The 14,742-nt window shown below is 57.4% G+C and overlaps 1 protein-coding gene across 4 annotated transcripts in view; it reads left to right on the top strand.

Annotated features, from left to right (window-relative positions):
- Positions 1-14,318, top strand: part of TBC1D9B (TBC1 domain family member 9B) — a 47,633-nt gene extending 33,315 nt beyond the window's left edge. Inside the window, exons 8-23 of one of the 4 annotated variants that reach the window (XM_039252826.1) lie at positions 30-188; positions 475-625; positions 1,112-1,326; positions 2,861-2,978; positions 4,074-4,359; positions 5,240-5,369; positions 5,513-5,611; positions 6,344-6,412; positions 7,302-7,542; positions 7,899-7,964; positions 9,069-9,140; positions 9,362-9,412; positions 11,228-11,290; positions 11,846-11,952; positions 13,008-13,124; positions 13,554-14,318. In XM_039252826.1, coding sequence (XP_039108757.1) covers positions 30-188; positions 475-625; positions 1,112-1,326; positions 2,861-2,978; positions 4,074-4,359; positions 5,240-5,369; positions 5,513-5,611; positions 6,344-6,412; positions 7,302-7,542; positions 7,899-7,964; positions 9,069-9,140; positions 9,362-9,412; positions 11,228-11,290; positions 11,846-11,952; positions 13,008-13,124; positions 13,554-13,700 — 2,091 coding nt within the window. In that variant the 3' untranslated portion in view covers positions 13,701-14,318. Of the gene's footprint in view, positions 1-29; positions 189-474; positions 626-1,111; positions 1,327-2,860; positions 2,979-4,073; positions 4,360-5,239; positions 5,370-5,512; positions 5,612-6,343; positions 6,413-7,301; positions 7,543-7,898; positions 7,965-9,068; positions 9,141-9,361; positions 9,413-11,227; positions 11,291-11,845; positions 11,953-13,007 lie in introns of all 4 variants that reach the window. The other 3 variants (XM_039252827.1, XM_039252824.1, XM_039252825.1) reach the window with 3 other exon arrangements.
- The last annotated feature ends 424 nt before the right edge of the window (positions 14,319-14,742 follow it).

Here is a 14,742-nt window from a genome sequence, read left to right as displayed (position 1 = left end):
TGCCTTCCCTTCTGCGTTGTGTTTTTCAGCCTTGCCCTTCTCCTCCAGAGGCATCAGGTCCCGCCAGCCCGTCCACAGCCCTTGGCGGCCGCCAGAGCTCCAGCGTGCAGGATGCACCGACCTCTTCCCAGGGTCTACTCAGGCTCTTCCAGAGAAACTCGCCCATGGAGGACCTGGGGGCCAAGGGGGTGAGCGGGAGCACGGACTCCACTGCAGCACAGGACCCAGGCCTGGGATGAGGCCAGGGACATCCTGTGAGCCACGGGGCACAGCCCCTCACCGCAGGCCCTAGGACTCCGCAGGGAGGTTCGTTCCCTGACGCCTGGGGCTGGTGCTGTGCGAAGCTCGGCCTGGACCCTCGGCATTCTTACCAGGAGCCCCTGCAAGTCTGCACTCTAGATGGAGGAGGGCCTTACCCAGGCCTCAGCCCCCTGGCTAGCTGGCGCTCACACGCCCTGTCTGCTTCTCCCCCAGGCCAAGGAGAAGATGAAAGAGGAGTCGTGGAACATTCACTTCTTTGAGTACGGGCGCGGAATGTGCATGTACCGCACGGCCAAGACGCGGGAGCTGGTGCTGAAAGGCATCCCCGAGAGCCTCCGGGGAGAGCTGTGGCTCCTCTTCTCCGGTGAGGTGCCCCGGCTTCGGCCCAGACCCCCCAGGGCCCCTGCAGACAGCTCCATTCAGTCAGCCAGAGGGAGCTGCTAGCCCTTTACAAGCCTAAAATGGGGCTCTCAGCTGTGAGGAGAGCCACCCTGGGGAGCAGACACCAAGGGCAGGGCTCTATCTCCAGTGCTCTCCCACTTGCAGTGAGAGGCAGGCAGACCCCCTGAGGCTCCTTTCCTGGGGACAGGCCCCGACCGAATGCACACTCCTTGGCCACTTGGACGGCTTCATGAGAATGCCATTTAAACTCTGGTGGGGGCAACCCCTCCCAGGAGCAGTCACAAGGGAACCTTTGTCTCCACCTCTTAACAGACCCCAGAGTCCCACTTGTGTTCTGTGGTGCTCTGACATCTCTGGCCTGCCCTGTCACTGCCCACACTGTCCTGGGAGGGAAGGGGAGGAGGAGGAGGAGGAGAGAGAGAGACAGCTGCCAGCTGTATCTCCACAGGGGCCTGGAATGAGATGGTGACTCACCCTGGCTACTACGAGGAGCTGGTAGAGAAGTCCATGGGGAAGTACAGCCTGGCCACGGAGGAGATTGAGCGAGATCTCCACCGCTCCATGCCTGAGCACCCTGCCTTCCAGAACGAGCTCGGGATCGCTGCTCTCCGGCGGGTGCTGACCGCCTACGCTTTCCGAAACCCCACCATCGGCTACTGCCAGGTAAAGGGGGTTGGCCGGGCCCAGAGACCACATCCCCCACCAGCAGCTCCCACAAGCAGAGCCCTGGTGCCCTGGGCCGCAGCGATGGCCTCACACACTGTGACTGCCCCCCGACCCCCCGGGGAGAGCCCGATCAAAGATAGAGGTATAATTAGAAACAATATGAATTGCTCGCTCTCCGGCGTGCCCTGGCATTTGACTGTTTAGTGTGTGTGGTAAAACGTACACAACATGTCAAACGTACGCTTCAGTGGCATGAAGTGTGTCATTGTGTGACCGTCCCCACCGCCCATCTCCAAACTCTTCTCATCTTGCAAAACGGAAGCCCTGTGCCCCTGAAACGATACCCCTGGCAGCCCCGTTCTTCCTTCTGCCTCGATGGATTTGCCTGCTCCATGAACCTCATCTGGGTGGAATCACACACTATTTGTCATTCTGTGGCTGGCTTCGTAAACGCAGAGTCCTCAAGGTTCATCTGCGCTATGTCACGTGTCCAAAACTTCCTTTTGGAGCCTGAATACTGTTCCGTTCTATGTATATACCGTACTTGGTCTGTCCGTCCGTCTGTACATGGGCGCTGGGTTTGCTTCTGCCTCCTGTCTCTGGTGAATAACGCGGCTGTGAGCATGCGTGTGCAGTGTCTCTTCCTGCCCCTGCTTTCGTTCCTTTTGCGCGTCTACCCAGAAGTGAACTTGCTGGATCATACGGTCATCCTGCCTTTAATTTTTTAGGGATTGCCGTGGTGTTTCCCACAGCAGCTGCACCACTTTACCTCCCATCAGCAGTGCACGAGGCTTCCAGTCACCCCATATCCTCCCCAAACTCATTTTCTGGTCTTTTGTTAAGAGCCCTCCCTCTGGCATGAGTGAGGTAGCATCTCAGTGTGGCTTTGATTTGCATTTCTGGCAGCATTTGACTTTACGTGCAGGGGACATTTTTCTGGCCTGGTCACATGGCTTTCTGTTTCCCTGAGGCTGCCATCTGGGATCTCAGAGAAAGCACGACCTCCTCAAAAGTCACTTTCTGTAAATCCAGTGCTCTGCATGACACATCGCCAGTGCAGGGAAAGTCAGGCTGTGGCTTCAAGAATTCTTAAGATAATCGCCACCACCCCAGTGTTTTCCTTACAAGCCTGGCTATCAGCTCGGGCTGTGTGCGGTCCCCGTTTGTCCCTGGCCACCCTGCGGCCATGTAGCTGTCACGTGCGGCCCACTTACCCATCTGCCTGGCCTCACGTCACACCTCCGACACCAGAAGCCACTCTGAAGAAGTAGCGCCTCACACTCATAGCTTCCTCCTCCACCTGCCACGTGCCCACTGGCCTGACTTGAGGGACTTGGCGGCTGGTTTTTGTCAAACCGATTTCCTGCAAATTGCCTTTTGGCAAGATGCATGGAGGTGGGTGGGATAGTTCGTCCTTGTGGGACTTGCTTGTAGGGTGAGGCCATGCAGGCCCATGGAGGGGTGGGGGAATGGGGCAGTTTTATATGGTGGCCAGCTCCGGGAGCCCCCCTTGCTGTCCCTGTGCCCACAGGCCATGAACATCGTCACCTCAGTGCTCCTGCTCTACGGCAGTGAGGAGGAGGCCTTCTGGCTGCTGGTGGCCCTCTGTGAGCGCATGCTGCCCGACTACTACAACACCAGGGTGGTGGGTGAGTGCCTGCAGCCTGGAGCTTCCCGCGGGGCTGGTGGCTCCCTGTGCCAGGCTCTCCACTGAGCACCCAGCACGGTGTGGCCTCACAGACGTGCAGTGGCTGCGGACGGTCACGGCCCCCTTTCTATGGATGAGGAGGCTAGAAAGCGGGGACCCAAACACAGACCCCACCGTGCCGCCCAGGCTTTACACATTGCCCTAGGAGGGGCTGGCAATGAGAAGCTATGACACAGTCCGTGGTTCTTAAAGGAGAGCCTGAGGCCTAAATTCTCATCCATCCAGCTCTTCCTAAGCCTTTTTTTTTTTTAAGTTTATTTTTATTTATTTTTGAGAGAGAGCAAGCAGAGTAGGGGCAGAAAGATTGGGAGAGAGAATCCCAAGCAGGCTCCGCTTTGTCAGTGCAGAGTCCGATGCAGGGTTCAAACTCACGAATCATGAGATCATGACCTGAGCCAAAATCAAGAGTTGGACACTTAACCAACTGAGCTGCCCAGGCGCCCCGTAAGCCTTAGTATTGTACAAAATTTCCAGTATCACACCCAGAGCATGCGGTGCACCCCCATGCACCTACAAACCCAGCTTCAACTACTATGAGCTACAGCCAGTAGGATCGGTGCTATTAAATGGAAACGCACTGGCAAATGTAGTTAATTACGTATATAATTAAGTCTGTTCTAAGATGTTTTGGTTTTGGGGGTGTCCCCTCTTGGGGGTCAATTACAATCGCGTCTGTTCACAAGCTTCAGGGCAGGACACACAGAAGACTCCCCCCTACCCCCCTTCCCCCCCCCCCGCCCAGGCCCGTTTACTTCTGACACTTCTAGAAGGAAGAAATTTGTATTTCCCCAATAGAAAATCCAACTATAGTGGAAGGAATTATTCTTTTCACACGGTGGTTTGGAAGCTGCAGAAAGGAACCCCGCAGGGTGTGTTTCTTTCTTATTTTCTCCACCGTACCCCCTGCAGCCCCCCGTGTAAGCGGAGCTGCCCAGTGATCACACGGCTTCCCACGCCTCACCCTGGGGCCCCCACGAGGACCTACCTGAGCCAGGGGTACGGGCTTGCCATCCAAACCCCTTCACCCTCTCTCTAGGGGCCCTGGTGGACCAAGGCATCTTTGAAGAGCTGACGAGAGACTTCCTGCCCCAGCTCTCCGAGAAGATGCAGGACCTGGGGGTGATTTCCAGCATCTCGCTCTCCTGGTTCCTGACTCTCTTCCTCAGCGTCATGCCCTTTGAGAGCGCCGTGGTTATTGTTGACTGCTTCTTCTATGAGGGCATCAAGGTGATCCTGCAGGTGGCCTTGGCCATCCTGGATGCCAACATGGAGCAGCTGCTGGGCTGCAGCGACGAGGGCGAGGCCATGACCGTCCTGGGCAGGTGACCGAGCCGGGCTCCCTCCTCCTGCCGGGTTGCTGGCCGGCACCCCCATGGATGGCAGAGCCCGACCCCTCGGCAGCCCTGGGCGCAACTTACTCGGCATTCAGTGACGAACCTACCAAGCACACCCCAGGTGGCAGGGAACAGCCTCCTTTCTGGTGGGAGACAAAATGGCACTGGGCAGTGCTAGCTCTGGGAGCAGATAAAATGGGTGGTGGACCAGAGCACGCTGGCCTGGGGGAGCTGGGGGGCAGAGGGCAGCTGCCACAGCATGGCCTCCAGCCTCCAGCAAAGGCTGGGCATCTGCTCTTCTCTCAACACAGTCCCGATGGCGCCTTCCCTGGCTCACCAACCTAACTCCTGTCACGTCACCAGGCCCTGCCCTGGCCTCACACTGGCCTGGGCCCTGAGCTCTGTATAGTCCTGCTGGCCACGTGCATACATTTACCCAGCCTGGAACACTCCCAGCCACCCAGGTGTGCCAAGGACGCTGCCACCTGCCCACTGAGGCAGCTCAGGAGCATGTCATCCCTCCAGCCGGGACAGACCTTTCTCCTAGTGTGCAGGGGAGACCATGCAGGGGACCCCCAGAGGACAGCCTGGCTTCCCAGAGTTAGTGCTCAGGCCCCATGAGAAGGGAAGCCTCTCTGCCACCTCCAGAGGGATCCCTGATTTGCCAGGATGTCCTCTGGGGCATGGCTCTCGCCTTCACTGCTGCAGAGTCGTCAGCCCATCTGCCTTCCTGGAGGCTGCCCCGTCCTCAGCACACTCACTTATTAATTGGGAGTCTAGGCAAACGAGGTCCCTCCACATCACTTAGTAGGTAGGACATCCCTGTTGCCTGGAGGTGGTCCAGCCTTCTGTCCTTTAATCCTTGCAGATACCTGGACAATGTGGTCAATAAGCAGAGTGTTTCTCCTCCTATCCCCCACCTCCATGCCCTGCTGACTAGTGGAGATGACCCTCCTGCAGAGGTGGACATCTTCGACCTCCTGAAGGTGTCGTATGAGGTCAGCACCCTCCGGGGCCATCTGGCCAGCCTACCCCCCCCCTCCCCGGGCATGTGGGAGTGTGGGTGTGGGCAGCTGTGGTCGGTGGCAGATGTCTGCTCCGTGGCCCTGCCTCATCTCACCGAATCACCTTTGGCTGGTAGAAATTCAGCAGCTTGAGGGCCGACGACATTGAACAGATGCGGTTTAAGCAGAGGCTGAAAGTGATCCAGTCCCTGGAGGATACGGCCAAGAGGAGCGTGGTACGGACGAGGCTGGGCTCCAGTAGCCACAGGTGGCTGGCAGAGGTGGGGATGGTCCAGGTGGGCTGCTCCCACAGGGCCAGGTGCAGGGCCCTTGTATGGGTCTGGATTCCAGGAGTGAAGGTGCAAATCTGGGGAGGTGAGAGGGCAGGCCGCTGTTCTGTGGTGACAATGTTCTGCTCCCAGATTGACCCCCGCAGAGCTCTGATACCTCAGGGCCTAAAGGCCAAGTGTCGCCCTACTGTAGGCTGAGCCCTCCAGCCTGGCTTTGCCCCCGCCCCTGGGTAGCGACACTCAGCCACCCTCCACCCGCCCAGCCCGCTGTGCCTCCCTACAAGCCCTTGTCCTCCCCAGCTCTGGGGAGAGAATTTACTGGGAGTTTCTGGGACACCTGCCCAAAAGCCAGGACCAGAGTCTTTGCAGAGATTCAGATAGCAGTCACTAAATGACTGCCCCTCACCCTGTGTACCTCACGGGCGCTGGGACAGACAGGTCTCCCTCCCCTGCCTCATGCTCACCAAGGAGCTTGGACGTAGACTGAGTAACAGGATGGGTGACCAGGGTATGCGTGTGTCCCACACCTTCTTTCCTGAATGGGCTGCCATTGCGTGCTTGGCGAGCTGGCAATATTAAGAGGGTATCCTGTGTCTTAACCTTCATCCACGTGGGAATTCTCTCAAAGAACTAGAATTTGAGAATCCATCAGTACATCCTGTTTCTCTTTCCTTCTAGGTCCGAGCTATACCTGGGGACATTGGTTTCTCAATTGAAGAACTGGAGGACCTTTACATGGTGTTTAAGGTGACGGCCTAGAGCAAGGGCAGGACCAATACTCCATTCCAGTCCCCTAAATGTGTCCTCCATGCGGCAGCCTCCTGCCAAAAGAGACATTGATTTAAAAACACTCTCAGATACAGTTACCACAAACCTCACATGGTGGAATTTAATTCTCTGTGGAGTTTAGGCAGGACGCTTTCTTAAAGTGTCCAAAAGTCCACTCTCGTCAGCTTACACAAGAGGGAAAGCATCGGCTCATGTTACTGGAAAGTCTAGGAATTTTACCACTTCAGGCATGGCTGGATCCAGGAGCTTAAATAGGCAGGTTTAAGAATGGCAGGATTGTTCTCAGAAGCTCCAGAGTCATCCTGTTCTCTTGTGAAAAAAGCCTTTTCTTTGCAAGTAGTTTTAGCAGAAAGTCCAGGGTTAATTGTTGGACTCAAGCCAGGTGCTGTGGCTACAGGAGGGTATTTACTGTTGAGCCAAAACTAGGCCATGAGGCCTAGGATGGGACAGGAGGGGCTCTCCAAAAAAATTTCAGGTGCTGTTAACAGAAGAAGGGGAAAAGTTGTGAAGAGCAGGCAGAAATGGCACAGTCCATACTGTTGTCGTTGGTTCCTGTCTGCCTCTCTGGCGTAGCACCCAGGGTGGCCACCGTGCTGAGCCTTCCGGTCAGAACAGTCTGGTCAGTGCTGCCTCTCACCCGCTGTGTCTCAGCTCCTGTACCTGTAAACAAGTGGCTGGGAGTACCAATGTGGGAGGCTCTCTGAGATACCGCGTCAGGCCTAGTGCTCCCCACCCTGGTGCCCTTCAGGCGCAGACAGAGGAGGGAGGACTCACTGGCCAGCCCGGCGATCCTAACCACCCAGGCTCTGGGAGGCCAGGCCATCTCACCAGCCTGTGCCCTCTACAGGCCAAGCACCTGGCAAGTCAGTACTGGGGGAGCGGCCGCCCCACGGCTGTGCGTCGGGACCCCAGCCTGCCGTACCTGGAGCAGTACCGCATCGACGCAGGCCAGTTCCGGGAGCTCTTCGCCAGCCTGACACCCTGGGCCTGCGGCTCCCACACACCTGTACTGGCGGGGCGCATGTTCCGGCTCCTGGACGAAAACAAGGACTCTCTGATCAACTTCAAGGAGTTTGTGACAGGGATGAGTGAGTGGCTCCAAGGCCCTTCCTCAAGAAGCCCCCAGATGCCCCCCAGCCAGTCTTCCCCCTGCAGCAAGACCCTTGATACGGAAAGGACAGTTTTCCCACTGGGAACATGTAGGGGTCCCCACCCCTCCCTCAGGCCAGGGCTGCACAGGCTGGGTCTGCAGACTCTGACAAGGGCGAAGCACAGGGACAGTGGGAGGCCTGGGGCTTGCTCCAGGGACGTCTCCAGGAGGGAGTCGGGGTATGAGGAGGGACCCACCGGAACCCACCAGAAGGGGAGGTGCTTGAGCGTGGACCGGCCTTGGGGCTCTGGTGCCCTGTAGCCAGCATGCCTCCTCACCAGCCTTCCTCCACAGGCGGGATGTACCATGGGGACATGACAGAGAAGCTCAAGGCACTCTACAAGCTGCACCTGCCCCCAGGTGAGCCTCCTCTCCCACTCACCAGCGAGGGCCTCTCGTATAAGAGCGGGGGCCTCAGTGTCCCAGGGCACACTGGGGGCGCTTACGGGGGCTTAGGCTTCGTAGAGGTTCCACACCCTGACAGAGGGGGAGGAGGAGGCCAGAGCACTGGGGCAGGGCCATAACCTGGGAAGCACTGTCTCAGAGGACTCAGTCCACAGGCAAGGGCCCAGGTGAGACACAGGGTAGCTCCTATCTGTCCCCAGAAGATCAGCCAAGGCCCTCAGAATAGCCTGGGTAGCCCTGCTGCACAGCCATGAGCAGGACCTGCTCTCCCTTGCCTTCTCTAGGCCGGGCCCTAGCCTGACAGAGATGCTGACAGACCACAGGTGAAGGGTCCCCAGCAGCCAGTCCTGAGCCAGGCCGGATCCCATAGTCTCTGGGGTCCCGCTGTGCAGGCAGAGCTCACCCAGCTCAGCAAGGGTAGCCATGTGGAGAGTTCTCCAAGATGGGGATACTGAGACTCTAGCCCTGGGCCCTCTGTCCTGGGGTGGAGCTGCCTTGGGTCCCTGCTGTTGTCCATTACCCGCCTGGGGAGTCCGTGGCCCACACCTACCACCTCCCTGAAGTGCCACCTGCTCAGTCCCTGTCATTACATCCCCGTCCATACAGTGGGGAGAATGAGCCTCCCCTCGCCCAAGAACCATGTGGATCGGAAACCCAGGGGACTGCTTACTCACAAAGTAGTGATGCTGACGTGGACCGATGCCCGAGACGCATCAATGGAGAAGAGCAAGTCACTCATGCGTGGCCAGACCCTGCATATGTGTCTGCAGGGTCCTGGCATGACACCATCAGGGCAGGAGGAGAGCTGGCCGTCCTCCCGACTCCCAGCTGCACTGACTGGGGTTTTAGATGGGATACACGGGGATGTTTTCAAACACCATGTACAAGTCAGGAACAATAATGGGATCAGTGGTCGCCATTAGCGCTACGACCACACCCCACATCTTGGGCACCTCATGCCCTGCGGGGAGCCAGGCCTCTGTCCAGGACCCGGGAGGTTTGCTTTGGCGAGTGCTATTGTTTTCTCCTGCCCTCACTTGCCTGTCTCTTTGAGCGCAGCCCTGAGCCCAGAGGAGGCCGAGTCAGCCCTAGAAGCGACCCATTACTTCACTGAGGGCAGCTCCTCAGAAGGTGAGTGCTGCTGGCCCTGGGCTATGGCCTTGGGGCTCATAGCTGTGCAGTCTTGCTGTGGGGCTCACACAGGCGGCCTGCAGCCCTCGGTGGGCTCAGGGCACGCGCTGTGTTGGGTGGGTCCCCAGGGGTGTTCTCACTCCTGTTTCTCTTGTCTCTGCCTTCCTGAACCTTGGCCTCCCTTCTTCTCTCCTCCACCTCTCCTCCGCTGTCCCTTCCAGCATCTCCTCTGGCCTCAGATCTGGAACTTTTCCCGCCCTGGGAGGCTCAAGGTCAGTCCCTGGGGGTCAAGGGCACCCGCTTTGTGCTGAGCTGTGTCTTCCTAACACTGCACTGCATGGTCAGGAGGCCTGGACACGCTTGGTCCCACTGAGGAAGACCCAGAACAAAGCTGCTGCTTACTGGGAGTTGAGGGGGGTCTCCGTGCTTGTCGAGGGCACACAGTGCGGTGGGCAGTGTGCAGACACCAGGGCCACAGCCACATCACGCCACAGCCATGTGCAGAAACTATTCCTTCCGTCATCACATTCATAGGGAAAGTACAGATGCCATCATCACAACAGCGTGAAACGGACCCACAGAGGTAGAGGAAGGTGGTGGATGCTTTTCTCGTGCTCTACATAACTTTTCGTTAGGGACAAATACATCCGTTGAGTGCCTTTTTGAAGTCATTCCTGTTGCTACAGTTAGAGTCCACTCTGGGGGCGTCAGGTCCAGGGTGAAGGGGGCATTCTGGGCTTGGGATTTGGCAGTGGAGCTGGTAGTAGGAAACTGATTTGCAAAACCGACCGAAACCCCATCCTGTAAGTTCCCGTGGGAGATAATCCACATCAAGGGTAATACACACCCAAGAGAAATTAAAAACAGTGGTTATCAAGATGCCCAGGGCAGTCCTGCTGGCCGTGTCAAAAAGCTTAATTTGAACTAGAAATGAAGCTTGAGGACCTGGATTTCAAATACACAAACTGAAGAAGCAGATGTGTCTTCTGTTAGAATCTGGGAGAATCTTTAGGCTTTTCCCAGACACTTCCAGTTAAGGCCAGGGATTGGGGGTTCAGAGCCCTGTCCTCAGACTCCACGTAGGCCCAGGCAGTGGGTCTCCATTCCGCAGTGAGAAACCTGAGCCCAGAGAGGTGCGCCCTTCCCCACCACCACACAGCACTGGGATGCTGCCGCCTGCCAGTAGGTCCCCAGCAGCTGTGCCACCCACAGGTCTGGGACAGCTGGACAGCCTGCTGCTCCCCACATTCATGGCCCATAGGAAGCATGGCACGAGCCAACTCCAGCAAGTGTGTCACTTTAAGAAATATGGCACAAGGGGCTCCTGGGTGGCTCAGCTGAGCCTCTGACCTCGGCTCTGGTCCTCCTCTTACAGTTCATGAGTTTGAGCCTCGCATCAGGCTCGCTGCTGTCAGCTTGTAAGGGCAGAGCCCACTTTGGATCCTCTGTCCCACTCTCTGCTCCTTCCCCGCTTGCACTCTCCCTAAAAGAAATAAATATTTTTTAAAAAAATAAAGAAAGAAGGACACCTGGGTGGCTCAGTCGGTTAAGCATCTGACTTCGGCTCAGGTCATGATCTCACAGTTTGTGAGTTCAAGCCCCACATCGGGCTCTGTGCTGACAGCTCAGAGCATGGAGCCTGCTTCAGATTCTGTGTCTCCCTCTCTCTCTGCCCCTCCCCTCCCCTGCTCAGGCTCTGTCTCTCACTGTCAGTAATAAATGTTAAAAAAATTAAAAAAAGAAAGGAAGGAAGACAACGCCAGGCAAAGAATTCATGTCCATAAAATTCCTCCTCAGCCAGTGTGGTGGTTGGTCGCAGGTGGAACTGATAATCAGGACTGCTCTCAGTTGGAACTTCTTCAACTGAAACTACAGAAATTAGTTCTCGGGCTTTATCTCCATAACGTGCTTCACTGTTCACTTAAACACCTTGTGTAGAGACCTGTATTCCTTTGGTAGAGAGGAAGGAGAGTTTGGGGGTGCATTGGTTCAGCAGGAGAACGGACCAGTCTGCTCACAGCCCTCAGTGGTCCATAGTCATAACTCCAGAACATTCTCCACGTACTTGTTCTTTTCTGGTTGTCCAGAAGCACTACGGCAGGAGGAACAGGAGGGAGGTGGAAGTGAGGACGTCCAAGACAAAAGAGGAGGTACGTGCTGGCCAGTGCTCACCAGTGCCGTGCAGATCCCAGGGTCGGTGGGGTCTGGGTGCCCCTCCCTGCGGGACAGGCCCCCATCCAGGAAAACGGTCAACTCATGCCTTTCTTTGGAAATGCATGAACGCTCTACCCATTAGCTGTGAGGGGAGGCCATTCTCTCGTCAGCCCCAGGTCTGACTGTCGCGTAGCTGTGAACACCCCTCCCCCTGCTGTCACCACCTCCCTCTGGGGCGCCCGCTATCTGCCAGGATCCCTCTAGACCTGCCCAGCCCCTTTCCTCCTCCTGCCTCCACGGGCTTCCGTCCCCATCTCAAGGAATACAGGTTGAGGCCCTCTTCAGCCCAGGCCAAACCTTTTGTAGCAGAATAACTCAGGGAGAGACCTGGGTATTCCGGAATGTCCTTCTGATCACCACTTCTGCAAGTACTGGAGTGTTTTGTAAAGGGGCCCAGGGAACCCCATGCCAGATGACACCAAATCCGCCTGCTACCTGCTGCCAGCCCCCAGCTCTTTCTCGCATTTGACAGATTTGTTTTCTCTTCACAGAGGAGAAGGGGACCAGCCCTCCAGACTATCGGCACTACCTTCGCATGTGGGCCAAAGAGAAGGAAGTTCAGAAGGAGACGATTAAAGATCTCCCCAAGATGAACCAGGTAGGCCCGTTCAGAGCCCACAACAGACATTTCCAAGGCTGGACCCCACCCTACCTCCCAGCACCCACTGTGTAGGGTGGAAATTCTCCTGCCAACCTCCCTCACCTGCTAGTCAGACAGTAGTTAGGGACAATTCCAGAAGGATAGGAGGCCAGTTGTTGCAGGGCCTTGTCCTGGGTGGTGTTTCCTGGCAATGGCTTGCTCACATTTGATCGGCGTCCATGTACCAGAAAGGCAGTAGGGAAGGTTAGCCTCTGACACGCAGGGACTCACACACCCCCACCTACAAGACAGCCTCACGGCACCGCTGCTTCTCTCAGGCCCCTCTCAGGTGCCGGGCACATGCAGCCCTGCTCCACCCGCAGCCCGCTGTCCCTCTGCTGGTCTCTGGGTTGGGAACCGGCATCTTGCCATGGGGTCGCAGCCGGGGCCGCACACATCCAACCAAAGTCTATTCCTGGGCTGCAGCCTGACCACGGCCCTGCTCTTCCCGGAGGGGCACACTGCGATCTAGGTGGTCTCTCACCCGCAGCCTGAAGAACAGGTGCCCCATGGAGTGAGGCGCTATCCCATCCCTGGAGGCCCAGATGGGTGGTATCAGCGCCACCTGGAGTCAGACCTCCCCAGCCCCTCACCTGACCCAGACGGTGCTTGCCTTGTCCCCACCCGCTACTCTGATCAAAGATATAAAAAACTCAAAGCAACTCTAAAACACACTGAAGAAGTCCTGGTAGCCACTGGGTTTGGACAGTCACGGTAAAAATCGGACTGTCTATGCTAGCAGAGTGGAGGTAGGGCCAGGGAAGGACTCCCAGTCCCTCCCTGAGCTGAAAGAAAGGCAGCCAGAAGAGAAAGCTCTTCGAAGGCTGTGTGATACTGGTCATGTCACTTTCCCTTTCTGAGCCTCAGTGTCCCAGTCTGTGAAATGGGCGTGACCAGGCCCAGGGATGGAGACAACTAACAAGACAGCACAGCATGGGCAGTCTGGCGCCCCCGAGGCCAGCCCAGCCCATCCTTGACCATCTCCCGACCCTTTTCTGTGCCTTCCTGAAAAGGAGCAGTTCATCGAGCTGTGCAAGACGCTGTACAACATGTTCAGCGAGGACCCCATGGAGCAGGACTTGTACCACGCCATTGCCACGGTGGCGAGCCTCCTACTCCGCATCGGTGAGGTGGGGAAGAAGTTTTCCATGCAGCCAGGCAGGAAGCCCCAGGATAGTGCTCCGGAGGACGATGAGATGCCCGCCCCGGCCCCCTCCCAGGACCCGGCCCCGCCGGAGCTTCAGCCTCCAGCCGCGGGTGACCCCCAGGCCAAAGCTGGGGGAGACACCCACCTTGGGAAAGCTCCACAGGAAAGCCAGGTGGTGGGCGAAGGGGGCGGCGGCGAGGGCCGGGGCTCCCCCCCCCAGCTTCTGTCCGACGACGAAACCAAAGACGACATGTCCATGTCCTCCTACTCGGTGGTCAGCACAGGCTCCCTGCAGTGTGAGGACCTGGCTGATGACGACACGGTGCTGGTGGGCGGGGAGTCCCAAAGTCCCCCAGCCACCGCCCGCTGTGGGGGCACCGTGGACACCGACTGGTGCATCTCCTTCGAGCAGATCTTGGCCTCCATCCTGACGGAGTCCGTTCTGGTGAACTTCTTTGAGAAGAGGGCGGATATTAGACTCAAGATCAAGGACCAAAAGAAGGTGGAGAGACAGTTCAGCACCTCCAGTGACCTCGAACAGTCTGGAGTTTCAGGCTGACGGGTGCCTGGCCTCTCCTCCCTTCCCCCTCCTCCCTCCTGTTCTCTTTTCTCCGTAAGAACACACCCCTCCTGTTCTCCCCAGGTGCAGTGAGTTGTAATCAGGAAAAAAAGGCTCCACATCCACAGTTGGGCCCAGAGAGAGGTCCCCAGCCCCCTCTTCCTGCCTGCCGGGTGGGACCCACCTCGGTCCCCATGTTGTGTCAGAGGTTGTCTGTCCTGGCCTGCTCGCCCAATGCCTCTCTGCGCCCCATGCTGTGGCCAGGCCACACCATGCCCTCCACCCCTGGGGAGGCTGGGGGGTCCCAAAGCTGTGTACTTGGAGGGGGGTGTCACCAGGCAGGAGGTCATGTGCCTGTCGTGCATCAAAGTGGTGGGAACTTCAAGATGCTCCCTAGGAGCTCCTGAGCCTGAGACCCTGCTGAGGGAAAGTATCTCCCACGCTGGGGCGAGTGCTGCACTGGCGTCACTCTGAATGCTCTTTCAGCTTGTCAGCCTCACCATTAACCTTAAAAGCACATCCCTCAGGTCCTGATATATTTCTGTGTATTCATTTCAGTTGGCTGAAAATCACACTGTGCTCAATGCCTTAATAAATCCCTGAAAGAACTCAATACCATACTGTGTACAGAGACTTCATGTGGCCTCAGCTACTGCTTGGGCTCCTGGCTTCTTGCCAGGCAGGCAAAGGGCCAGGCCGTGTTCCAGAGGCTCTGGGCACTGAGACAACCCCCCCCCCCCTCCCGGGGACAGGGGTTCAAGGCCCCCAGGGAGTTTGGGGACACAGAAGGTGCTGATGCAGGCCCATCAGGACCTGAGCTGACCTGGTCCAACAGGGTACGCCCCAGGCTCTGTAGGTATAAGCAGCCTGGGTCCAGTGGGTATAGGTGTGTGCGTGGGTCTGGGCTGCAGCAAGCACTTGGGTTCAGGAAGCTGTGGGGCCACAGGTGACGGGCCGAGCCATGAGTACCTCCTAGCTTTGCAGCAAGAGCTGATCATCAGTGTCTGGCGTCTGCTCTCTCCTACATGGAGCCCCTCTTCTA

The sequence above is a fragment of the Hyaena hyaena genome, unplaced genomic scaffold (genome assembly GCF_003009895.1).
Source record: "Hyaena hyaena isolate Hyena2069 unplaced genomic scaffold, ASM300989v1 scaffold_428, whole genome shotgun sequence".
Taxonomy (NCBI): Eukaryota; Metazoa; Chordata; class Mammalia; order Carnivora; family Hyaenidae; genus Hyaena; species Hyaena hyaena.
This window is presented reverse-complemented; position numbering and strand designations above follow the sequence as displayed.